Below are 27,020 nucleotides of genomic sequence, written 5' to 3'. Positions count from 1 at the left end.
GGGCCCTTTTACACGGAAAGATTATCTGACAGATTATCTGCCAAAGATTTGAAGCCAAAACCAAGAATGGATTTGAAAAGAGGAGAAATCTCAGGCTTTCCTTTATTACCTGATCTCTGTTTATAGTCCATTCCTGGCTTTGGCTTCAAATCTTTGGCAGATAATCTGTCAGATAATCTTTCCGTGTAAAAGGGCCCTAAAAGTACCATTAGAAGGCAGAGACCTTCACTGCAGCTGGGAGGCCAGGTGGTAGCCTCATTACACGACGTTTCAGAGGTAACTTCTCCTTTCTCAAGTGCTTGAGAAAGGCCCCGTTCCCACTGAGCAAAGCTAGCGGAATTCCGCGACGGAATTGTCCGCCGCGGAATGCCGTTAGCCTCCCGCTCATAATGGGACTCTATGGGAGGCGAGCGCTCCTGCCCTGTCCGCGCTGAAGAATGAACATGTTCATTCTTCAGCGCGGACAGAGCAGCAGCGCGCGCCTCCCATAGAGTCCCATTATGAGCGGGAGGCTAACGGCATTCCGCGGCGGACAATTCCGTCGCGGAATTCCGCTAGCTTTGCTCAGTGGGAACGGGGCCAAAGGAGGAGTTATCTCACTGTTCACAGTGAGTAAAACAGGCTGAATTCTCCGCTGCAGAATCCCGCCTGCCTCAGTGCGCTCCTCCGCTCTCTTCGTTCAAACAGATTGACATGTTAATTCTTTGAGCAGAGAATGGTGGAGAGCGGAGGCGCGCAAGACATCCCATTGACACACTAAGGCAGGCGGGATTCTGCGGCGTAGAATTCAGCCCTGTTTTACTCGCTGTCAACAGGTCCTAAATCAGCAACAATGGCCGTTCTTGTCATAAAAGAATACATAGTGTGAACATAAAAAGAAAAACTGAACAACACTGATCATCTACCTTCTGTTAACGGCAGCACTTTTTCAGAATTGTATGGGGATACATTCGAATTATTACACAGGGAGTCAAAATTCCACCTGGGAATCTAAATGATGTAAGTAAGGAGTAACTGCCTGGAAGAATTCAAAGCTATAATTTGTAAATGTTTGGGGAATAAAGATGGAACCCGGAATATATATTTTAATGCATAAACATCCCTCCTACCAAACCATGGGGCCTGTTATATATACATACATATATATATATATATATACTTAAAGATCGCTGTGGTGGGTGCTTATGTAAAAGGCTTCTAAATGGAGTACAGACACAAAGCTTCACAGAAACGTAACACTGAGGTAAGGATCACTCATGTGTTATCACTGACCTCTGAAACAACCAAGCTTATAAAAATACTTGTGTGTGTTTAGGAGCTAAGCAACCCCTTATACATACAATTCTTCCGAGTTCTACCATAATGTGACCTTACGTAGCAGCCTAAAGTGATGGGATCTCAGGGAGGACAGAGGATATGATGAATAAATGAAGATATATCCTGTCACAGGCCGAGTGGTAATAATTCTCCCTCATCCTGAGGCAAATACTGCCACAGAGGGTAAAGAGAGGGACTGCACCTAGGTGTTTGGTGATGATAGTACTTGTAGTTCCCCCTGGGGCTTCTTTATTATAGGTAGTGAATCACAACCCAGTGGAATGGGAGCCCTTTAAGGGTGTCTGGGCCAGGCCTTAAGCAACAACGTTTCGGATCCCAGAAATGATGTCATACCTAAGGGTATGTGGAGAAGTTGCCCCTCAGTGTGGATACCTTGATGAGTAAGTAGTTCAGGCTTGCTCTTTTGGTAGTATAAGCTCCTGTACACTACACTTAGTCCTAGTCAGGGATATAGCTATAGGAGATGTGGAGGCAGCAGTCACACTGGGGCCACGAAGCCTAAATGAGCCCAAAGGCTCCTGTGCCACATAGGAAGGAACTGTGGCACATAGGTGGGGAACCCTGTTGCAGAAAACCCTGTTTTCATTGAGTTATAGGTCCTTAATAACCTAGTATTTTCATTTCCAGTTGTTTTATCTTTTAGGCTTGGCAGGATATCATTTACATAGAATAGATATATGCTATACAATGTAATCGGTTAAACTAAAAATTCCATGCTGTGTGACACATGGTTTACCCTTCTTTATACAATACATAGTGTTACAGGGAGGCCTGACCATAACTACCTGAGATTATATACAGTATAAGGCCATGTTCACACAACGTAAGTTACGTACTAATCACGGCCGTTGTTGCAACGGCTGTAATTGGTACGGAACCTACGTTGTGCTGCAAGCCGAGGGAATCCGTCCAGAGTGTATACACAGGGTACACACTCCGGTCAGGATCCCTAGCGGCACCATAGAAAACTGACATGTCAGTGCACACGCTCCATAGTGTTCAGTGGGGAGTTCTGATGCGGGTGCACACGGATGCGCCCGCATCAGAACTCATTGGCGCTAGAGACTGCAGTACCGGCCAGGATGATCTTTTCTGAGATTGAATTTAATAGTAAAAACTGAGAAAGGACGACGGTGAAAGAAGGAAAACAGTGTGTGAACAACAAAAAATACCGTCCACTGTTTGCAGAAGACGTCCGAAAATAATTGACATGATCATTATCTTGACGACCGCACAGATAACATCTGTCTTTTTATACACTGTGTTCATTGGATGTCCGTCATTCCATTGACCTCAATGCATTGCATTGCAGTCAGTTAAACCTAGGCAATAACGGACATCATTTAAATAGAAAAAGCGGACGCCTTTTCTCTTTTTTTTGACATTTTGTGAACATAGCCTTAAAGGGGCAGTTAACAAAATAAAAATTTCTTTCAAATCAACAGGTACCAAAAAGTGCCAGAGATTTGTAATTTGTATTAAAAAATCTCAAGTCTTCCAGTACTTATCAGCTGCTGTATGTCCTGCAGGGAGTGGTATTCTTTCCCGTCTGGAGAGCAGGAGAGGTTTTCTATGGGGATTTGCTACTGCTCTGGACAGTTCCTTGCATGGATAGAGGTGGCAGTGGAGAGCACTGTGTCAGACTGGAGAGAATATACCATTTCCCACAGGACATACAGTACTGGAAGACTGGAGATTTTAATAGAAGTAAATTAAAAATTACTGGCACTTTGTGGCACTGGTTGATGTGAAAGAAATTTTTAATTTTTTTTTGGTGAACAACCCCTTTAAGTACCTATGTCACCATAATGGATTTATTGATAGTTGAACTCCTCTCAATAATTCCAGGGTATCCTCAGCAATCTGCTGGCATACTCTGTGCTGGCATAGATTTTAGGTACAATTTACGCCCGCTTGCAATTTGCCTGCATGCCCCCCGTCACAAATTTTTGCCACAAATTGTGTTGTTTGTGCAACAATTTGCAAATCAATGCAGAGTTTGCACCTGGCACAGCCTTAATAAATTCCCCCCAATGTCCTAATGTGCAAGTATGTAATTCTAAGTTCTAACAAACTGAAATTGTCCAGCTAGCACTGTTAACTGGTCTATTGGCAGGGCCGTATTCACAGCTTGTACTGCTGAGGCACTCAGGATGAATACATCCCATTAGGGGGATTCCACAAGCTTCCAAATTTGTTGCTTGCAAATTTTTCAGAAATATGCATCATTGTTTTATTATTTTTTGTTAACTTTCTGCCTCTCTTCATGCTGCCTGAGACACAAGACATGAATGCCGAATGGCAGATACAGCCTGAAAACGAGTTACTTCAATCTCACCTCTCCAGTTTGCATGTCTGATTGCGACATATAATTAAGCTTCTCTTACAGCCAACCCTAGAGGGCATTATACCACTCATCTACAGTCACATCAATCTGCAAGTATGCAGAACTCTTAGCAGAGTTGGAGAATTAGGGGTCATTCACACACCCGTAGAATTCCATCCATACACGGATGGTTTCTGCAGCCCTGACCTGGGAGCTCCCAGCATAAAGTGTTATTGTCATTTGAAAAAAAAGAGACGTCAAAAGTTTTAATCGATCAGGGTCTGGGTGTAAAGACTCCCACTGATTGGTAGCAATGGGTGCTCAGCTTAACTGTAGATTAACATGTCCATCAAGTTGAACCAAGGCAAGGGACGAATGAAGCAAGGAGGATGGACGGTTAAATTATATATTTCTACATACGTATTCATGTTATTTTGTTATAAGAACTTGTCTAGGCCGGTTTTGAAGCCCTCTACTGTTTTTGCTGTGACCAGATCCTGTGGTAGACTGTTCCACAGATTCACAGTTCTCATGGTAAAGAAGACTTGTCGCCTCCGGAGATTGAACCTTTTTTTCTCTAGGCGGAGGCAGTGCCCCCTTGTCCTTTGAGGGGGTTTTACCTGGAACATCTTCTCCCCATATTTCTTTTTGGGGCCATTTATATATTTAAATAAATCAATTATATCTCCCCTTATACAGTACGTCTCTTCTCAAGACTAAACAAATTTAGTTCCTTTAATATGTCCTCAAAAATAAGATGCTCCATTCCCCTTATTAGTTTAGTTGCCCGTCTTTGTACCCTCTCCAGCTGTAGGACGTCCTTTTTATGAATCAGTGCCCAGAACTGGACAGCATACTCCAGATGAGGCCGCACCAAAGCTTTATAAAGCGGTAATATTATATCCCTGTCCCGAGAGTCCGGGCCTGTTTTAATGCATGACAATATCCTGCTGGCCTTAGAAGCAGCTGACTGACATTGTGTGCTGTTCTGTAGTCTATTATCTACAAGTATACCCAGATCCTTCCCTATCAGCGACTCTCCCAGTGTAACTCCCCCTAGGACATGATGCATGTGGGTTATTAGTACCCAAGTGCCCATTTATGCCCATTAATTGTCATTTGCCAAGCAGATGCCCAAAACCCAGAGTGTCCAAGTCTGCTTGCAGCTTATGCACATCTTCCATAGACTGTACTGTACTACAAAAGCTTGGTGTCATCTGCAAAGATAGAAACATTGCTGTTAATCTAATCCTCTATATCATTAAGTAAAAAGTTGAAAAAATTAAATTGGGCCCAGTACTAACCTATTGTTACTTTTATAAATGCTTTATTTTTTCACCTATGGGGTTGTTTATATATAAACAACCCCATATAATATATATACAGTGGTACCTTAGTTTGAGAGTAACTTGGATTGAGAGCGCTTTGCAAGAAAAGCTCACAGTTTTTCAAAATTGTAACTTGGTTTGAGAGCATTGCTTTGTTTAAGAGCTCCCGGTACTGGGTGGGAGGGGAGCGAGGGGAGCACCGTACACCCAGGAAGTCTCCCTCACCTTCCAAATCATAGCGGATCCACTTCGGCCGCTGAAGCTTACATCAGGGGACAGGACTGTGGAGATAATCTCTTCATACCTGTAACCCCTCTCTCCCCAGACAGAGAGTGCTGTATGTATGTGCTCACATCTGCCCTGCTCATTCCTTCATGCTACCAGCAGTCTATGTCATCCCCTGTGTTTCCCATCCTCTCCATTCCTGCTATAATGTGCCTGCACTCACACTCAGCTATACACACTGCTGCTATAATTTGCCTGCACTCACACTCAGCCATACACACTGCTGTATAAAAGTTTCTATCACTGTCCTCCTGCACAGCTCTGTGATTTTCACTTCCTCATTGGTCCATGCTGAACACACAGCCCTTCCCCATACCTCCCAACTGTCCCGGATACGGCAAGACAGTCCTGATTTGGGGGTAATGTCCTGCCGTCCCGGGACGGCCCCCATGTATCCCACTCCCCACCGCACTGCCCCCGCCCAATAGGCATACTGTCCTAAGATTTGATAGCACAGTATGCCTGTGGGGCTGGGACCAGTGTCGGCATCGCCCAAAGCTGATGCATGCTTTCTGGGGATATCTCTGAGATTCCCCAGCAGAGCACACACCGGTGATCTCAGTGTGTACTGTCGGCCTGTACTTCCGGTAAATGGAGCTCTTGTTAGAAACACTCCCTGTATGTGAAGTATCAGCCCCGGCACACACTGAGGTCACTGGTGCGTGCTCTGCTTGGGAATCCCCGGGACACCCCCAGGGCCTACCGACAGGGAAAGAGAAGACAGTTGCAGCGGGGAAGCGAGGTGTTAAGTGAGTTGTGTTTTTTTTCTTGTTGTCTGGGGCACAACATAAGGGGCACATGTATTAGGGGGCCATCTATAAGGGGAGCATATATAAGGGGGACATGTACTAGGGAGCAATCTATAAGGGGGCAATTTATAAGGGGGACATGTATTAGGGGGCAATTTATAAGGGGGGCATGAATTAGGGAACAATCTATAAGGTGGACATGTATTAGGGGGCAATCTATAAGGGGGACATCTATAAGGGGGACATGTACAAGGGGGCCATGTAAAAGGAGAACAAGTATAAGGGAGCAATCTATAAAAGGGTGACATGTATAAGGGGGTCATCTATAAGTGGGATAACAAAGGGGTGGCATATACTATAAGGGGATCACATAGAGTCAGCCTACTCACTAAATGAGGGTGTAAAGGGGCCAAAACAGATTTGCAGTTTGTAGAGAGATGAGGATGGTGCCAGATTGAGGAGCCTAATATGTCGGTCTTGCAGATTCTGTGGATTCATGGCTTGAAGAAGTTCTCATAACTGCACTGTAATATATATGGTGTATAGAACCTGTGTAGGGCTGGCTCTACTTCTATATGACTGTATGAGGTATAATTGATCCTTGTACAGTGGATTTTTTTCAGTAGCAGTGGTGCCATAAGAAAATCAGTGTTGTGTTACACTGTGATTGTGGGAGAAGTGTTTGGGTGAGGTTAGGGGGGGTGTCTTGGGGCATGGGTGTGGTTAGGGGCGTGTTTTTTTGTTTGGTTGGGGCGTATCTTTGTCCCTCTTTGCACTCAGTGAAAGTTGGGAGGTATGCTTCCCCATTGCTGTCATGTGACCACACAGACCTCTGACAGCAGCCCTATGGGTACGGCACAGGTCACATGCCATACCTGTATAGCACAGCGCTATAAAGCGAACTCAGGAGCTGAGCCTGCTTTATAGAGAGTGAGGACCGGCTGCTATCAGCATGGGCCGTTGACTGGCTGAGCGGGGCTGACATGTCACAACCCGGGTCCCCACTCAGACGAGAAAGCAGCCGAGGGACCGGGAACCGGAGCGGGGGACAGCGGACCTCTGTGCTGGAGCCGGGGAGTAGGTGGCTGAACACCTACCTTCCCACCTACAGTACCTCCCCATCTCCAAATGCCTGACAATGTCCTTTAATACATTGCTTTAGTAAAGTCATATATATCACCCCTTACCGCTGCCAGTCTATGAAAGTCTATATAAAAATAAAAAAACGATACTTTTTTTTAATAAAGTTATATTACAAAGAATCTTTACATATCTTTATTAGCATGTATTAGCAAAAAAAAATCTTATGGTCTGTCTCCTTTAACTGAATATTCTTCCAATTAGCTCTTGGAGAATTGTCATTACTACTGAGGTTCACTTTTTTAGGCACTGTGGATGCTTCCTCGATGTGTTCCCCCCCAAAAAACAAAATGTAAAGTGGTTTTCAAAACGGTTTAGGGTTATGTTCCCACTAAGTGACGTCATTTAGCAGGAAAAGGTGTCCGTCTATTGATAATGATGGCCGCAAATAACTATCATGATAGTAGCGGGAAGATTTAAATTGTTTCAGAGCTCCTTGCACCACAATAACTCATGATGCTGGGAGTTCTGCATTCTGGTCAGTAGCACATCTTCTGTGCACAGACTATGTTTAGACTAAACATATAAATGCCCCCTTAATTTAGCTACATTATATTTGTGAAAAACTGTGACCAATCAGACCACATATTATTAGAAATCAATGTAGAACTTGGTCTAGCCACTGTCTACCATGAAAAAAGAAGTCCTGGCTATACTACCACTTTAATACCTGCCATATGTATGCCTTCGCTTTTTTATTTAACCCTTTAAGGACATGGCCCATTTTCGTTTTTACGTTTTCGGTTTTTCCTCCTTGTGTTTAAAAGGTCATAGCACTTGCATTTTTCCACCTAGAAACCCACATGACCCCTTATTTTTTGCGTCACTAATTGTACTTTGCAATTACAGGCTGAATTTTTGCATAAAGTACACTGCGAAACCAGAAAAAAATTCGAAGTGTGGTGAAATTGAAAAAATAAACGCATTTCTTTTATTTGGGGGAAATGTGTTTTTACGCCATTCACCCTGGGGTAAAACTGACTTGTTATACATGTTCCTCAAGTCGTTACGATTAAAATGATATATAACATGTATAACTTATATTGTATCTGATGGCCTGTAAAAAATTCAAACCGTTGTTAACCAATATACGTTCCTTAAAATCGCTCCATTCCCAGGCTTATAGCGCTTTTATCCTTTGGTCTATGGGGCTGTGCGAGGTGTAATTTTTTGCGCCATGATTTGATCTTTCTATCGGTACCTTGATTGCCCATATACGTCTTTTTGATCGCTTTTTATTACATTTTTTCTGGATTTGATGCGACCAAAAATGCGCAATTTTGCACTTTGGGATTTTTTGCGCTGACGCCGTTTACCGTACGAGATCAGGAATGTGATTAATTAATAGTTCGGGCGATTACGCACGCGGCGATAGCAAACATGTTTATTTATTTATTTATTTGTTTACTTTTATTTAAAACCTGGGAAAAGGGGGGTGATTCAGACTTTTATTAGGGGAGGGGGCTTTTTACTATTAACAACACTTTTTTTTTTTTTTTACACATATACTAGAAGCCCCCCTGGGGGACTTCTAGTATATACACTTGGATCTCTCATTGAGATCTCTGCAGCATAGATATGCTGCAGAGATCCATGAGATCGGCACTCGTTTGCTTTCGGCTGCTGCAGCCGGAAGTAAACGAGTGCCGAGCCGAGGACGGCGCCATCTTGGACGCGTCCCCGGCCGGCATCAGTAACGGAGATCGCTCCTCCGGGACAAGGTCCCGGAGGAGCGATCTCCCCCACTAGACACCAGGGAAACGTTGCCTCCGGTAATCGGAGGCAGCTGTCAACTTTGACAGCTGCCTCCGATTAGCTAATTAGCGGGCACGGCGATCAGACCGTGCCCGCTAATAGCGGCGGTCCCGGGCTACACGCGGCACCCGGGATCGCGGCACTTCAAAGCGGGGCCGCCGAGCGGCCCCGCTTTGAAGTGCAAGTGAGGACATAGGACGTACCGGTACGTCCTATGTCCTTAAGAGGTTAAAGGGGTTGTCCGGGATATTTTAATAAACTAGCATTGCATTGACCTCTGTGGGTGTTGTATATTCTACATACACTTCTATTTTTTATTTACAGCGCTTACTGGGTTCTCAGGCTTAGTCCCATGACCACTTTGTCTGTGTTTTCTTTACTTCCTGTGATGTCACATTCCCTTTCTGTTTCCTGTTCCTGCCAGTGAGGGAACATTGAGTCATCAGGTGGGTGGGGTTATGCATCCACATTTCTTTAGCCACACCCCTAACATCTAACTGACATCTGAGGCCAGAAGAAACTGCAACAGTAAGGACAGCATGACATACTACAATCTCTGTACAGCACTACAGCATAGGTTAGAGCTATAAACATTAAATAAAGGAACTATGGGGGTGATTTATCAAAACTTGTGCAGAGGAACAGGGAAGCAGTTACCCATAGCAACCAGTCAGATTCTAGGTTTCATTTTCCAAGGTCTTTTTTAAAAATGAAAGAAGCAATCTGATTGGTTGCTATGGGTAACTGCTCCCCTGCACAGGCTTTTCTAAATCTTCCCCTATATTGTTACTATTGTACTGTACAGATGTACAGTGTTAGGACAGAGCTGCTGCTGTGTGTAATATGGAGAGGAGAGGGGATGCTTCACCTCATGGCAGTCACCATTCTATTTCTTACTGAGGTAACAGAATCCTGCCTCATTGAGACCCCGCCCACCAGTAGGATGGCTACTGCAGTGTATATGTAATCTGCATTTTACTCTGATCTAGGGGGGTGACTTGTTTTTTTATAAATGACATTTGGTTTAGATCAGTCAGTTACAGGGTGGGTACGGCTGCTGGCCAATCAGCATTCATCTTCACTGAACCAGTCTGTGCAGAGCAAAGGGACAACTGACATGACTTCCTGCATTTGGTCTCTTTTTTTGTTGTTATTGTTACTAAAGACCATATGGCCTTAGTGATGGAGACTCGACTGCAGTTTTCCAGTAAGTGAGACACCAAGTGGCTAATTTCATAGCATTGTTTTTCTATAGAAAACAGGCAAAAAATACATGAAACAAATTGCAAAGATGTAGTATATCCCCTCCCCTGCTAATTTAAAGTGTCACTGTTGTATTTTTTTAGTACATAGTAATAGTACAGGCATTTTTAAGAAACTTTGTAATTGGGTTTATTAAGCAAATATGCCATTATCTGCATTCAAAAAGACTTTCCCCGGGTCTCCACCCCCCTGCCTCCCTCCTCTCTCATCCACTGCTCATTATCAGGAAATTGTGTCTTGTTGCATCAGACATGCTCATGTCTGTTCTATGGAGAGGGGAGAAGGGAAGAGGGAGATTAGTCGGCAGCAGAGAGCAGAGAACAAAGGATTACACCGTGGGACCCATGTGAAAGCCTCTATTTAGAGGTTAGTGCTGACTTAAGAGAAGATAGCCCAGTGATGTAGCTGTAATTTAACTCTTTGTTGTCCTGTTTTGGTGCCTCATCTTCCTCCACCCCTCCCCTCTCCATAGAGAACAATGAAGACAGGGGGGAGAGGTTCAAACTGCTTTCTCATTATAAAAATGCATTTTTAGCTAATAAACCCAATTACAAAGTTTCTTAAAATCGTCTGTACTATTGATTTCTGCAAAAAAAAAATAAAAAAAATAAAATGACAGGCACACTTTAACTTAATTTATTGGTAATGACAGTGGTCACTTAAAGGGAATGTGCCATCAGGAAGTCCAGCTAAAAATTTTATTAAAGTATTGTATTGCCCCCCAAAAGTTATACATATTGCCAATATACCGTGTTTCCCCGACAACAGGACAGTGTCTTTTATTAATTTTTGCTTCCAAAGATACGATATGTCTTATTTTCAGGGGATGTCTTATTGTTTATGAAGAAGTTACACAAAAAAATTAACATAAAAATATGAACATTTATTATATACTGTACAGTAGTAGAAGTCATCATAAACCAGCATGACCAGATATAAACTTGGTGGTGGGGGGTGGCGGCGGGGGTCTTACTTTCGGGGGATGCCTTATTTTGAAGGGGATGCCTTATTTTAAGCTATCCTGTAAATCCTCCACTATGCCTTATTGTCAGAGGATGTCTTATTTTCGGGGAAACAGGGTACACTTATTACAGGAAATTTTTTTTTTCTGCACTTGAGGAAGATCGAGGCTTCACTTCCTGGATAAAATGGTGATGTCACGACCCGACTCCCAGAGCTGTGCGGGCTGTGGCTGCTGGAGAGGATGATGGCAGTGGGACACTGAGGGACACAGGACACTGGAGGGACACTGAGCATCCCTCTGCCATCATCCTCTCCAGCAGCCACAGCCCGCACAGCTCTGGGAGTCAGATCGTGACATCACCATTTTATCCAGGAAGTGAAGCCTTGATGCAGTAGTAAGTGCAGGGAAAAAAACACTTTATGTGCATTTCCCGTAATAAGTGTATATTGGTGATTTGTATAACTTTTGGGAGCAATACAATACTGTAATAAACATTTTCAATGGACTTCTCATTTAATAGACAGGCGCTGGTGCGGAATTGCTGGTGGCTTGGTCCTTTTTTTGAACTGCCAGCCTGTCCCCACGCACATAGCCGGTCTATTCCCGAGGACTGGCCGGGCATGAAGCACTGGGGTGGGCCCGAAGCCGCATCACAGAGGGGAGGGGAGACTGTGCGTGAGAATCAGGTAGTGGTTCAAAAAAAAGACCACACCACTGGCATCCCCAGGTCGGCACTGGTCTGTTCATGTAAAAAGCCCATAGCGATGTAGCTGGTGGTACATTCGCTTTCAGCTAACCATAACCACAAAGCTAGCTAATGTCTAAAGGATTTCTAAAACACATATATTTGTGTATAACCTATACGGACATTATTTAATTTGTGAGAATGATTTACATTTTCCAACTTTTTTTTTTTTTTCAGTTATTTAATCTCAGATTTTCCCTACCTTGAAGGACAGCGTGCAAATAGTGCAAATAGTGATGTCTGTTCTTGTCTTCGCATCTATGGCTTTCTTGGGAGTTTCCACTATCTTTGGGACCTTTACAAACTGTGTCATTGTGTCCGTAAATCTTGTGGAAAAAGTAAAAGGAAAAAACCTGAGCTCTTCTGACCTAATTCTGGTTACTCTTGGATTGTCCAACATCACATTCCAATTCGTCATGACAGCAAATGACTTTCTGAGCCTTCTAAGGAGTGACCTGTACTATTCCGATGAAGTGTATGCCACCTTTAATGCCTTATTGTTTCTTCCTATCTATGCCAGCTTCTGGTTTACAGTCTGCCTTTGCGTTAACTACTGCTTACAAATAGTCATATTCACCAACCCTCTATTAGTACGCCTGAAATTAGAAACTCCCAAATTGGTTCCATGTTTCCTTGTCACTGCAGTTCTTGTTGCTGTGGCTATTAGTGTTCCAGCTATATGGAGCACATACAGAGAAATCCCACAGGATGCACCTTGGAATCAGAGTTTGGAAAGTAGTGTACCAAAATTGAGCATTAGCTACTTGCTACCCAGCAACATTTTAGGCTGCACAATCCCCTTAATTCTTGTGGGTATTTCCAATGGCCTTATTCTTAAATCACTTGGGACCAATGGTAAGAACATCGAGAATATAAGCAACACCGTTAGCCCAAGAACAGAAGCAAGAGAAAGAGCAGCAAGGACAGTTGGTTGTCTCCTATTTCTCTATTCAATATTTTACATCTCTGAGATTTTTATGTTTGTGGACCTCTTTCCTCCAAACAGTCCGGGATTTTGTGTTTCTTTAATGGTCATCTACATCTACTCCCCAGCACAGTCTGTTATCCTCATTCTGGGAAGTCCGAAACTTAAGAAAGCAATGCAAAGTTTTCTCCAACTTTTACTGCATTGGACCAATAAGTCAATTGATAATCCAAAGGTTCTTTTTATTAATCTTCAAGCTAATAAAGATTTGACTGTTTAAATAACGAAAAACTATTACTCTGCCAAGTGTAATAAAACCTCTCCAAAAGGCCACCTTTATGAGAAGATCGCTCCAATATCTAGACCAGACGTTGTGTAACAAATTTTCACACTGGTCAATTTTTTGAGAAGACCAACTCCACAGAAGACCATTTTCCAGTGTCATTTTTGGGTAGACTTCTTAATGCGAAGGTACCACTAAGTACCTTGCTTTGTGTTTTTTACCCAGCCTTCTATTCCCGAGCATGAAGCAGTGAACAGACCGGCGTGGGGAGGCCAGTGCTGGGGTCCTTTTTTTTAAACCATCGCCCTATTCCTTCACACAGCGCCGGTCTATTCCTGAGCATCAGCCCGGCATAAACCAGGCCCCCAGTGTGACGCTTTCCCCTTACCCCTGTGACGCACCTCCATCGATTCTAATGGAGCCGCATCACAGAGGAGAGGAGGTTTCGTTACACTGGGGGTGGCGGGACCCCCCCCCCCCTGGTGCAGTGCAAAGGAACCGGGCGATGGTTTAAAAATAGGACCCCAGCACTGGCCTACCCGCGCTGGTCTGTTCATGTAAAAAACACAAAGCGATGTACCTAGTGGTACATTCTGCCTTAAAATTTCACAATAACATAATGTCATATTTTTGTCTTCTTACAATTAGTCATGATTCTTATTTATGAAAGACCTATCTGAGCACTTGGAGAACTTGAGGGCCACAATTTAAATGTAGCTGAAGGGATTATACAACATTTAAATAAAAGGTGCTTTGTTCCACATACACTTGTGCCTGCTATTACAGCTTAACTTTACAGAAGTAAATGGGACTACATGTAAATACCATACACACTCTATGGACAAGTACAACGCTGTTTTGGAAATAATGCAACCATATTTTTCTAATCCAACACAGCCATACAGAGAAACTAACAAGAGGTGAGAAGAATCTAATGGTCCTTTTACACGGAACGATTTATCGTTCGAATTTGCACGGTAACGATTGAATTCGAACGATAATCGTACGTGTAAACGCAGTGAACGATCAAACGACGAGCGAGAAATCGTCCATTTTGATCTTTCAACATGTTCTCAAATTATCGTTGGTCCTTCGCAAAAAGTTCACAGATCGTTCCGTGTAAACATTCTTTCTAAGATTTCACCTATGTGTGAGATAGGCTTATATCGTTCCGTCTAAACGCTGATCGTTATAAAAAAAACATCGTTCATTCAAAATCGTTAATCGTGCAATCGGGCAAATTATCGCTCTGTGTAAAAGTACCATTACCTGCTGTTATGTTCCCATAGAGCAGGGGATAATGTGGATTAAGGTCATTCTCTTACCTTCATCCTTAGCGCTCTTCTTCTGAAATCCTGCATTTTATTAATATGTTAATTAGGCAGTTTAGTGCACTAGGAGCAGTACTATAGCACTTGGTGCACCAGGGGCAGTACTGTAGCACTTGGTGCACCAGGGGCAGTACTATAGCACTTGGTGCACTAGGAGCAGTATTATAGCACTTGGTGCACTTATATGCCTGCCAATCCCTTCCTCCTTATGAATATTCATCCAGCATCTCCTGCTCTATGGGGACATAAGAGCACATTTGAATCTTCTAACCTGTTGTTAGGTTCCTTCTAAGTTTTCTACCTATTTTATATTTTTGATGGTTTGACACCCCACTTGACTATTTTGGCACTGGTTCTCCAAGAGCACTCACATGGTTTCAAAAGATGAGCGCAACTCGAGCATGCTTGAATCCGATTGTTTGGCATTTGAATCCTGATGGATGAGGACGTGGGATGCAGCCCTAGGGAATGTGGGAAAACATGGCTACGGCTATATCCCTGTTTTCTCCAGGACTGCATCCAATTTCTTCAGGCTCCGGTATTCTAATGGCGAACGTCTGGACTTAAAGTGATACTGTCACCACCTTTCTGTATGAAGACTTCTCAACACAGCAGTAAAGAATATAGAATGGCATCGATGTGGGCGGGGCAGAGTGGCACATCAGTCGTAAAGCCCTGTCCAGGTGGCACAATCCACCAACGATAAAAAGCATTTTTCATTTGGCCAAGCACCAAGAAATCTATCATAAAGTAAGGTAGCAAAACTGAAGAATTTAGGCTTCACAGCTGTGTAGAAAAGTCCTCATGCAGAAAGCAGGTGACAGTATCACTTTAAGGCTATGTTCCCACTACGTATAAGACCAGCCCTTCCGTGACCCCGGCTGGGTCACAGAACAGCCAGTCTCTGCCCGGATCATCCCGGTACTTAAGTACCGGTCAGATGATCTTTACGGCCGAAGGGCTCTGATGCGGGTGCTCTGATGCGGGTGCCGGAGCCGCTCGCTTGATTGCGTGAACTGACAGGGTTTCCTACGGCCGTAATTCATTAAATTGCGGCCGCAGAAAACTGACATGTCAGTTAATTGCCTTGCCTTCTGTGGGATTCCAGCCGGAGCGTATATGATGTGTATACGCTCTGGCCGGGATCCTATAGAAGGCAAGGCAATGTGCATACTCGTGTAAAGTACGGCCGTTGTTGCCAATGGCAACAATGGCCGTACTTTTACATAGTGTGAACATAGCCTAAGTATGCAAAAGTTGCGCTCATCTCTAATAGTTTCCCGTTTCCTCACAATTAGTGAGATCCACACATTCCTATTTCTTCCATAAGCTTACCAGCTCACTTCCATTGAACATGCACAAGGACCTGCCTAGAGTGGTCTCATACCAGAACTTCCCTCACTTTCATGAGTAGAAAGGTAGATAATATGGCCTCTCCACTTACTGACACACAGGGAATCAAATTTGGAAAATCACAGCTCAATGTCGCATCAACATTCTTATACTTGAGACTGTTAACAAAATATTACTTAGGGTATGTTCATATCACGTTTTTGTCCGCACGTTGGGCTGCACGTCGGGAATCAGTGAGAAAAGGATGCTGCCGTGCAGTCTGACGTGCAGCCGACGGCCACATTGCCTTAAATGAGCAGGACGGAGTCTTTATGCGACAACGTTCTGCTCATTTACCGGACGTACACGGCTTTTGTGCAGGACTCAAAAGCATCCTGTTCTCACTGATTCCCGACGTGTGGACAAAAACGCGATATGAACATACCCTTAGATGGTGTAGTAACCACTCACAAATCTCATGCAAGACCTGGCTACAATCCTTTGTTTAAAGAGCTACACTTGATGTGTGTCCAAAATTTTGCCAAATGTTATACAAAGTCCATTATCCTGACAAATAACCTATAAAATCTTTCTGACAGTGAAGGAAATATTAGGCTAGGTTCACACTGCGTTCATGCGTCCGTTTCAGTACATTTCATTTATCGCACAGAAAAAACGTGGGGATGACTGACAGGTAGACGAACCTGTGACCAGACACGGGGACGGGAACGGGCCCCCTCCCCCCCTCCAGATGACTAGTTGCTGCCCCTCTCCCGGCCTCCTGCAGCATAATAAAACTTCTTTTTCACCTTTTATAAAGCTATTGCTGTAGTCGTGGCTGGTATGTCCACGGGCTGCACAGCAGCTCTAAACTGTACTGCTGGGACCCATATCTGCACAATCGTGCTGATTAGTTCCCTTTAATAAAACCTGTTGACTACAAGTTTTTTTTTTTCTTTCAAATCTTGTTTTTTAAAAATTAAATAATACAAAGACAGCAACAGACAGGATTGTGTACACATAGTGTAAGCAGAATAATCGGATGCCAAGTGAGACAGTACATAAAATTAACATATGGTAATGCAGACTACAAGATGTTTCAGAGGCTTTTATTAAACTGAATTATAATCTCTCAATTGGATCCATAGAGAGAGCATTTAGGCAATATGGTTAATACGACCACATCATCCTATAGCGGTTGATGTGAACACTATTTACCAAACTTCATGGTCTATATGCCTGTATTTTAATTTGGATTTGGAATAAAGTTATTAATTTTTTTACTGAGTTGCTGGATCATCTGTACTTCATATTAATACAAAATATGCCTGCTGTCTTTTTAAATGGGTTTTTAGTATTGGGTACTTCAAATTGGTCCATATGGGGCAAAAGCATTATAGCTATTATGGCATGTACCCTTCCTCGGCCTGCATCCTACAATTGCAGCTCAAGTATCATGAGTACCTTATTAGGCCATGTTCACACTCTGTATTTTTTTCATCAAACAACAGCTGTTGTTTAATCACATTGCTAAATCACAGTACAGTGTATGGAATCACGGCCGTAGTGTATACACCTGATGTACTGTAGGTACTGACATAACTTTACCATACTGCTTATTACTGGTTATCCCCCAGTGAGTTAAATACAGTGTATGGCCTTGTTCACACTCTGTATGAACATCGGCCATTGTTTGACCCAGGCGGGTCAAACAACGGCCAATGTGTGTGATCCTCACCCGGCTCACAAAATAATTGATATGTCTATTTTGATATGTCAACATAGCCTGTGCATACAATGTGAAGTATGGCTCCCGGATGTACTTTACATTGTGCTTTGTGGCTAATTGGAGTGCGGGCACACCCGAATGTGCCCGCATTCCAATTCAAATAAAGTGATGTTCATCCAGCCAATACTATAGTATCAGCCGGGTGAGGATCACACACATTGGCCGTTGTTTGACCCACCTGGGTCAAACAATGGCCGATGTTTATACAGAGTGTGAACAAGGCCATAAACTGTATTTAACTCACTGGGGGATAACCAGTAATAAGCAGTATGGTAAAGTTATGTCAGTACCTACAGTACATCAGGAAAGCTGGAGGACAATACAGACTTCCCAGTATGCTCACACACACTGTATCTTACTGCACTAAAAGGGGCTCCTAATATTAGCTACTGCACTATATGAATTATTGCTAGGACTGTGCCTCCAACTACTGGGGAAGATTTGCTATCATGTATGTTTAAGGAGTTATCCAGCGCTACAAAAACATGGCCACTTTCCTCCAGAGACAGCACCGCTCTTGTCTCCAGTTCAAGTGTGGTTTGCAATTAAGCTCCATTCACTTCAATGGAACTGGGTTCCAAAACCTGCACCTAAACTGGAGACAAGAGTGGTGCTGTCTCTGGAGGAAAGTGGTCATGTTTTGTAGCACTGGATAACCACATTAAGTAAAAATACTGTTACATTATTTTGCATCTCCATGTCTGACTCATTGTACCATTAACACCAAGAGCACCTCACTTTCCAACTGCCAGTCATGCTACAAAGAGTACACCCTAGAGAAAAAGACTACTACCACTATTAGGATCCCCCATTCACTGTGCCAACATGGAGGAATGTGAGTGGACCAATTAGACTACTTCTGCACTGTGACAGCCGATTGGTTTCCCCTTTCAGGTTGCTACATTTTCCATAAAACACTGTAGCATATTTAAAGCGACTCTGTACCCACTGTTCCTCCCCCCCAACTATTTATACCTGTTTGTAGCTCATGTGAAGTCCATTCTTCTAGTATGTTTCGGAGCGCTGGTAGAGGTTTCGTTCGGCTGAAAAATAAACTTTTTTTGAGGAGATGCCGTGTCTAACAGGCGGGGCCGAGAGCCGCCTGTGTGGTCCTGGTCTGCGTCTCCCCCTCCTATGGTTCCGCCCTCTGTCCGCCCTCACAAAGCTAGAGTTGCTTTAAGGCAGCATACAGTAAATCTCATGACAGACTCACTTTAATAAATGATGCCACTCTTTAAGGGTGGTATTACACGGGCCGAGCAGGGCCCGATAATACCTGTAAACGAGCAGCGATCTGCTAGATCGTTGCTCGTTTACTGGGCCTATTACACGGCCCGATAATCGTTTGACAAGAGCTGCAAGGACATCGTTACCGATGTCCTTGCAGCCCTTGCTAAACTGGCATACATTACCAGTCCACGTTCCAGGGCTGCTCCTGCCGTCCGCTTCTCCCGGGGTCCCGTGCACGCTCTAGCTTCACACTGGCCTGTCAGCTGGTAGGCCGCTCAGCCAATCACAGGCCGGGACCGCTGCGGCCTGTGATTGGCTGAGCGGCCTATCAGCTGACAGGCCTCTGTGAAGCTAGAGCGCGCGCGGGACCCCGGGAGAAGCGGACGGCAGGAGCAGCCCTGGAACGTGGATGGGTAATGTATATCGTTAGTCGCCGGCCACGCACCGCTATTACACGCAGCGGTGCGTGGTCGGCGCCCGACGAAAATAGGGTCTAACCTATATCAACGATCAGCCGATGATCGTTGTCATCGGCTGATCGTTGCATTTATTACACTGAGCGATAATCGGCCGAATCGGGCCAATTCGGCCGATTATCGTTCCGTGTAATAGTACCCTAAGGCTCTGTTCACACGGAGCAAAACTGGTGCAATTCCGCTGCGGAATGCCATCAGCCTCCGTGTCATAATGACAATCTATGGGAGGCTCCAGCGCCTCCTCTCTCCACACTAAAGAATGGAAATGTCCATTCTTCAGCAGAGAGAGGAGACGCGCAAGCGCGTCATTATGACAAGGAGACTGGAGGAGAATTCTGCCAGTTTTGCTCCTTGTAAACGGAGCCTAAGGGTACTGGTGGGATCCCTACCCGGCACTTGTGAAAAAAGAGGTCTGCTCGGACTTCTCCTTTTAGTCAAACAATGTAGACACTAAAGCACTGAAGCAAAGAGAGCTGCCTACACGGATCCTGTGATTTCTGGCAAAGGACGCTTACCAAGGACGCCCACATTTCTGTACATTTTTTGCATCCCCCTACTTGGTTGAACTTGATGGACGTGTTTCATTGTACCACTATGATATCTTCAATATACTGTAGTAATATTTTCTAAATGAACATATGTAGAGTGGTTTCTACCATAGTCGTAGTCACAACTTTTCAATTACAAAATCAAAATATTTCACTTGACAAGGAGTATGCCAGATGTTACAGACATAATAAGGAAAGGGCAAGATTCAGAAGGTAGTATGTAAATATAGAACTGTAAGCGGAATACCTGGAGAACAGGGCTGAGAAATGAGCATTCCCTAAAGATTGGAAATAATTATACACATCCTCTCAGCAGACTAAGCAATCATTTATGGCACCTGACACAACTTTTTTTTTCCGGAGTGGACAAGATGAGGTACAGGTATATAAAGGGAGACTATAGTATCTTACAAATTTATATATGTCCCAGTCATCATAAGAGAAAACAGATTTCTTGCATTCTCCTTCAGTAAGTAAGGTTCTGAACAACTACATTGATGGGATAGATGACTTCTTGCATACCTGATATAGAAAACATGAGTTATTCAATCATGAGTGCAGATATTAAAGGGGCTGTTCACCTTTTTTTTTCTTTCAGAAAGTGCCAGAGATTTATATTTTACTTCTATTTAAAAATCTCAAGTCCAGTACTTATCAGCTGCTTTATGCTCTACAAGAAGTGGTGAGAAGTGCTCTCTGCTGCCATCTTTGTTCATCAGGAACTTTCCAGAGCAGTAGCAAATCCCCATAGAAAACCTCTCCTGCTCTCCAGGCTGGAAAGAATAGCACTCCCTGCAGGACATACTGCAGCTGATAAGTACTGGAATACTTAATATCTATTAAGAGTAAAAAGTAAAAAGTAAATTACAAATCTCTGGCACCAGTTGAAAATTTTTTGGGTGAACAACTCCTTTTGAATATTTAATAAAGCATCCATTATTCAAACTGCTTTCACTTTCGAACAAAATTTCACCTTATGTGAGAGAGAGATCGCTATAGACTCACTATCAAACTGTACAGGGTTTATGATTTTTCAGTGTCCAGATGTGGTCATCAGTGCAAATGTATATTTTCTATCAATCTATCTAATATCTAGCTGCTTACATAATCTACCGGAGCAAGAAAGATTCTGTTTGGTTTTGCTTAGTATATTAACCATTTTTCTTTGTTGCTATACTTTTTAGTGCGTGGCTTTCATCTATTATTTTATCATAAGCTCAAGTGTCAATGTGGACAACAGGATGACATTTGGATACACTCAATGTGTATATGTTAAATGCCTTGAACAGCAAATATCTTTCCTACTTTTTGTGTTACTGCAGTTTCCAGTTATAACAGATAACAGCGTATCAGACATCTGTTTTTATGACAGTAACTCCAAAGGAATACTAATACTTTACAGGCAATATATATGCGAACCCATCCAATCTGCACCATATCTGCCGCCTGATAGGTGAGTTGCCTTATAAAAGTGCAGTTGATGTTAGTGGGGTAGATGCAGTTGGTATAAGAGTATACCAAATCATAGTAACGATCTTTGTGTAATGTGTATGAATGTTCGCTGCTGTGAGCTGACCGCCATTTAATCTAGTGAGGATTTGGGCCTCGTTGTTGTAATAGAGACACGGTTCACAGACTCTAATGATTGGGAAATAGCTATATCAGGATATATGTTGTATAGGAAAGTTAGTGATGAGAGAAGGAGAGGTAGGCGGTAAATGATGTTAGGGATAGTCTAAAAGCAACAGTCATTTATAATACATATAAAGAGTTGGAGACTCTCAGGGTTTGCCTGCAGGCTAAATAGGAATCTGTTATTAGGATAAAAGTTATCTATAGGCCGCCGGCTAACTGAGGACTATGATAACATGTTGATGGATGAAATTACAAAAATGGCAGTAAAAGTATTGATAAAATGGAATGGGTCCAAAGATGGGCTACAAAACTGGTGCGTGGTCTGAAGCAAAAAAACAGTAAAGACTTAAGGATCTAAATCTGTATAGCTCCCTCCCGCCACTGCACAGTAGATTAACGTTGCTGCAGCCTTCACTTGATTCTTCAGCGATTTTTATTAACGTTTCAAGGATGACACAGGCACAGAAGCAGTGCCCGTATGATCTGCGGCGGGTCCCAGCTCTCAGTGATGGCCGGGCACCTGCTGCAACTGTAAGCACCGGAGCTGTGCTCTGATGTTAATTGTTAACCCTATAAATGCTCTAGCTAGCATGACCGCAGCATCTACAGGGCTAAAGAGGGAAAAAACACCCTCAGTTTATCATCAGGGATCAGCAAGGCAATCGCAGAGTCCCGATAGTAGCCATGGACACTGGAGGCCTCACTGAGGCCTCTGATGTCCTGGCTTTGGAAGCCGGCAGGGGAGGGAGGAGAGGATTGCAACAGTGCTTTTAGGTTGTGTTAAAGCTTGAGAAGAACTGCCATCACCTGTACCTACTCCCCTCTCTCCCCTGCCACTGTGACAAGCCTCCCATCAGTTCTGTCTCTGTAATAGAGGCTCCTATAATGACAACTGGGTTTTGTCATTACAGAAAAGGATTTAAACCCAGCTCAGGGAGGTTTGTGACAGCAGCAGGGGATCCCATGGCTGAAGTTCAAAATTTGACGTGGGCATTAAGGCACCAATGACTGACAGTCATGAAAGGGATAGTGTGGAGGAAAGAAGGGAAAGAGGGGACATGATTGAAACCTTTAACCCCTTAGCGACCCATGACGTACCTGGTACGTCATGGTGCCGTGGGGGGTGTTCAGAGCGGGCTATTAGCTGGCGCGGGTCCCGTTGCCGCGCCGGCTAATTAAGCACTTCAATGCAGCTGTCAAACCTGACAGCTGCATTGAAGTGCTTTGTAAACAACATCCCTGGTGTCTAGTGGCACGGATCTCCCCTCCGCGATGCGATCGCGGGGGGGAGATCCGTTCTTCTGCCCGTGCCGGGCCTCAGCGTCGCACTGACGCTGATCCCGGCTCAGCAATAGATTGCTATGGCCTGCAGCAGGCCATAGCAATCTATGACCGATTACAATGATCTTTGCTGTGTATATACACAGCATTGATCTCTATGAGAGATCAGTGCTGTCTATATACAAGTCCCCCAGGGGGGCTTCTAGTTAATGAAAAAAAAGAAGTAAAAAAGTGTTTTTATTAATGAAAAATCCCCTCCCCTAATAAAAGTCCAAATCACCCCCCTTTTCCCATTTTATAAATATAAATTATTAAATAAACAAATAAATAAACATATTTGGTATCACCGCGCACGTAATCGCCCGAACTATTAATTAATCACATTCCTGATCTCGCACGGTAAACGGCGTCAGCGCAAAAAAATCCCAAAGTGCAAAATTGCGCATTTTTGGTCGCATCAAATCCAGAAAAAATGTAATAAAAAGTGATCAAAAAGTTTTTTATGCGCAATCAAGGTACCGATAGAAAGAACACATCATGGCGCAAAAAATTACACCTCACACAGCCCCATAGACCAAAGGATAAAAGCGCTATAAGCCTGGGAATGGAGCGATTTTAAGGAACATATATTTGTTAACAATGGTTTGAATTTTTTAAAAGCCATCAGATAAAAGAAAAGTTATACATGTTATACAACTTGAGGAACATATATAACAAGTCAGTTTTACCATAGGGCGAACGGCGTAAATGCAAAACTCCCCGAAATCAAAACAAATTCGTTTTTTTTTTTTCAATTTGACAGCGCAAATGATTTTTTTCCGGTTTCACAGCATATTTTATGGAAAAATAATGCCTGTCATTGCAAAGTACAATTTGTTTCGCAAAAAATAAGCGCTCATATACGTCTCTAGGTGAAAAAATGCAAGCGCTATGGACTTTCAATCATAAAATGGAAAAAGAAAAAGCGCAAAAACGTAAATTGGCTTTGACCTTAAGGGGTTAAACATGCTAAAGGATTAAATGAGGTTGAAGAGGGAAGTGTTTTTAAATAAGAAAAAGCTGAACACAGCAAGACAGGTTAGTTGGGGGAAAGATCAGAAACAACATGAGAAATATTCCTTTAGGATGTCTTCACACCTACCGACTCGCAGCGTTAATAACGCTGCGAGTCAGCTAGGTCCTGGCCAATCACTGTCAGTACATACACGCAGCGGTCTGAACAACCGCTGCGTGTATGTAAATCTGCCGGCCGCTTAACCCCTTCTGATGCCGGCCGGCCGCCTCCTGCTCAGCTCTGTATACATTACCTCCTCGCTCCACGGGGTCCCGGCGTCCTGCTCTCGCGCCCGGCCAATCAGTGTTTCGCCCTGCCGCAGCCACTGATTGGCCGGGCGGGAGAGCAGGACGCCGGGACCCCGTGCAGCGAGGACAGGTAATGTATACATAGCGGTGCGGGAGGCGGGCGGCATCAGAAGGGGTTAAGCGGCCGGCAGATTTACAAATAACGCTGCGAGTCGGTAGGTGTGAAGGCACCCTTATAGAAAGATTTGCAGTACTTGGAACAAACTTCCAGCAGATGTGGTCGGTAAATCTACAATAACTGAATGTAAACCTGCCTGGGATAAACATATATCTATCTTAAAGGACACCTGTCACCCCTCGTGCCGGGGTGACAGGCTCCCGACCCCCTGTTAGATCCCCTTATACTTACGTGATCCCGCCGGGTCCCGCTTCCTGAGCCGGTCGGGTCCCGGAGATTTCAGCGCCCGAAGCCCGGCGCGCGTGCTGACAGCAGAGTCAGATGCCCATAGAGAATGAATGGGGAGTCCAATGCTCCGTCATTCTCTATGGGCATCGGACTCATCTCTCAGCGCGCGCGCCGGGCTTCGGGCGCTGAAATCTCCGTGACCCGACCAGCTCAGGAAGCGGGACCCGGCGGGATCACGTAAGTATAAGGGGATCTAACAGGGGGTCGGGAGCCTGTCACCCCGGCACGGGGGGTGACAGGTCCTCTTTAAGATAATAAGAAGGGAAATACTAAAAGGGCGGACTAGATGGACCCAGTGGTCTTTTTCTGCCAACAATCTTTTATGTTTCTATGTCCTTTATGGGTTCTTATCATTTCAAGATCAACTATAGACTACAGAAAATACATTAAATGCAAATAAATAAAGCTGTTTCAGTAGATTGTTAAATATATATTAAATTTAAATGTAAACCCAGACCTCCTCCTCCTCTGTGTTTCCTTCTCTAATAAGATGGTACACTAGATTCACTTTTGGACTCATGCCAAGAATTATTTTTCTATTACACTAGACAGTTATTAGTCCTGACTCCCGATATAAAGATGTGTTTCTTCTTCTAAATACAGATACGCAGATACAGAGAAACCAGAATCAGAACATTTACAACTCAGTATCATTTGTGGTCTGACCCCAAGCCCACGGCTCTCCGATTCCGATATCGGGAATAATTATACAGACAATGATCAAATAGAGGTGGAATTTTCACGAATATATGTATTGTTGCCTACACAGATCCGCAAACCATCACTTTTAGTAATTGCCATGATCCACCTAATATATCAGTATCATCAGGTAAGACCTGTACCCTTTGAAATGTAATCAGTTCATTTATTACTCCTTTAGTCTCACATTTTTTCACATTATTTCCGTAGGGCAGTTTTTTAGGGAAATCACTTGAAATATACAAGTATGACTATAAAAAAGAAGAAAGTGAAGAGTCAAACCAAAGAGAAGTGTTGCCTACATTTGTTATCGTTGCAATCTCTGCCTTGGGTATTAGCACTGTGATGGTTTTTTTCACAAGTTTCTTCATCTTTTTAGCCCATGGAATAGACAGAGCTAAAGCTAGAAACATTAACCCAAAAGAACTAATACTTTTCACTTTAGGTCTCTTCAATATAGCATTTCAGTGTACCATGGTGGCCAACGATACTCTCCTCTTTCTTTGGAGTGATCTGTACTTCTCGGACATTGTTTATACCACCTTCTCCATTCTTCTGCTCTTCACAATCTTCTCCAGCTTCTGGTTGACCTTCTGCCTCTGTGGTTTCTACTACATAATGCTCACCACATTTGAGAAAACCTTGTTAATGCGTCTGAAGCAAAACATTTCTAGAATTGTCCCCTGGATGCTCTTAACTTGCATGTTGCTATCCATTGTCATCAGTGTCCCCGTTGCCTGGAACATCAAGAAAGATGAATATTTTAATTTATCAGCTGGTAACATAACTAAAAACACCACATTAGAACTAAGCCCACCCCACATGAGTCTTCAGTACTTGCTGGTTACCAGTATATTTGGGTGCTGTGTCCCTCTCATTTTGGTTGCCATTGCTAATATCCTTATTGTAAAGTCTCTTTGTAGCCATGTAACATATCTGAGAAAAAGTTCAGGTGGAATGAGCGTACAGAGTCTAGAGGCAAGTGTATCGGCCGCACATACTGTCACCTCCCTTCTTCTGTTATATATCAGTTTTTTTGTTTCTGAAACTTTGCTGATTATGGAGGTCTTCAAAGTGGATAGCCATTGGATCTCCTTGTGCCTCATCACTGTTTATAGCTATGCTCCTGTGCAATCCGTCATACTCATCAACGGCAGTCCGAATCTTAGGGACAGGATAAAGACAATAATATGTCCTTGTAAACCTACAAAGGTCATGCTTTCGGGAGACAGAGTATGTACCAGCCCTTCAACAACCAATCTGAGTGTGTCGATTCTTCCAGAAAGAACTGTATGAACCTGAACACATTACAGACTCTCAGGACTCTCAGTTTCCTAAGTGTCCCAGTTTTTAGGTTATTTTTATATGAATTCAGATTGCTGCAGCCACGTAATTAATCTAAGGGGAGTAGATATTAATGACTCTTTTACATATATTTTTATCGTTCAATTTTATAGCTTGAACTTCCAGGTTAATATCGATGCCTTCTGCTTGTGAAAACTGTTCTTATTATTTAAAAATACATTGTCATGACTGTACAAAGTGGCCATTAACAATAATCAATACAAGAAGTGTAAATCCTATACCATAAATTAACAGTCAGTAAGTAAACCATAGCGAACCAGCTAAACATAAAATATCAAATCATAGGTAATTTGTCAAGTGTATCCTGAAAAAGATTGTAGCTTCCCCGCCAAGACTGCATTGTGCTTCGAGATCTGGACTCAACTTGAATAAATTTGTATTCCACGTTTAAATGTGTAAACTATCATTGTCAGGCTTGGCTTCTTCTTGCTCACCAAAAAAATGTATGGCTTTGAGGGTGTCAAG

General features: G+C 43.4%; 1 protein-coding gene across 2 annotated transcripts; it reads left to right on the top strand.

Annotated features, from left to right (window-relative positions):
- Positions 1-9,369: 9,369 nt before the first annotated feature.
- Positions 9,370-13,527, top strand: LOC138787049 (taste receptor type 2 member 40-like). 2 transcript variants are annotated; one of them, XM_069964159.1, is made up of 2 exons: positions 9,370-9,449; positions 12,071-13,527. In XM_069964159.1, exon 2 carries the CDS (start codon positions 12,130-12,132, stop codon positions 13,096-13,098), a length of 969 nt encoding a protein of 322 aa, XP_069820260.1. In that variant the 5' UTR covers positions 9,370-9,449; positions 12,071-12,129; the 3' UTR covers positions 13,099-13,527. The 2 variants fall into 2 exon arrangements, with proteins under 2 accessions (XP_069820260.1, XP_069820259.1); XM_069964158.1 differs by lacking the exon at positions 9,370-9,449 and adding an exon at positions 9,766-9,822.
- Positions 13,528-27,020: the final 13,493 nt, after the last annotated feature.

Source organism: Dendropsophus ebraccatus, chromosome 3 (assembly GCF_027789765.1).
Source record: "Dendropsophus ebraccatus isolate aDenEbr1 chromosome 3, aDenEbr1.pat, whole genome shotgun sequence".
In the NCBI taxonomy this organism is placed as follows: Eukaryota; Metazoa; Chordata; class Amphibia; order Anura; family Hylidae; genus Dendropsophus; species Dendropsophus ebraccatus.
The sequence above is the reverse complement of the archived record's forward strand: the minus strand, read 5'-3'. Positions and strand labels throughout refer to the sequence as shown.

What these genes read in the sequence shown, in the direction of transcription:
- LOC138787049 (XM_069964159.1), top strand. Translation starts at nt 12,130, where the DNA reads ATGTCTGTTCTTGTCTTCGCATCTATGGCTTTCTTGGGAGTTTCCACT.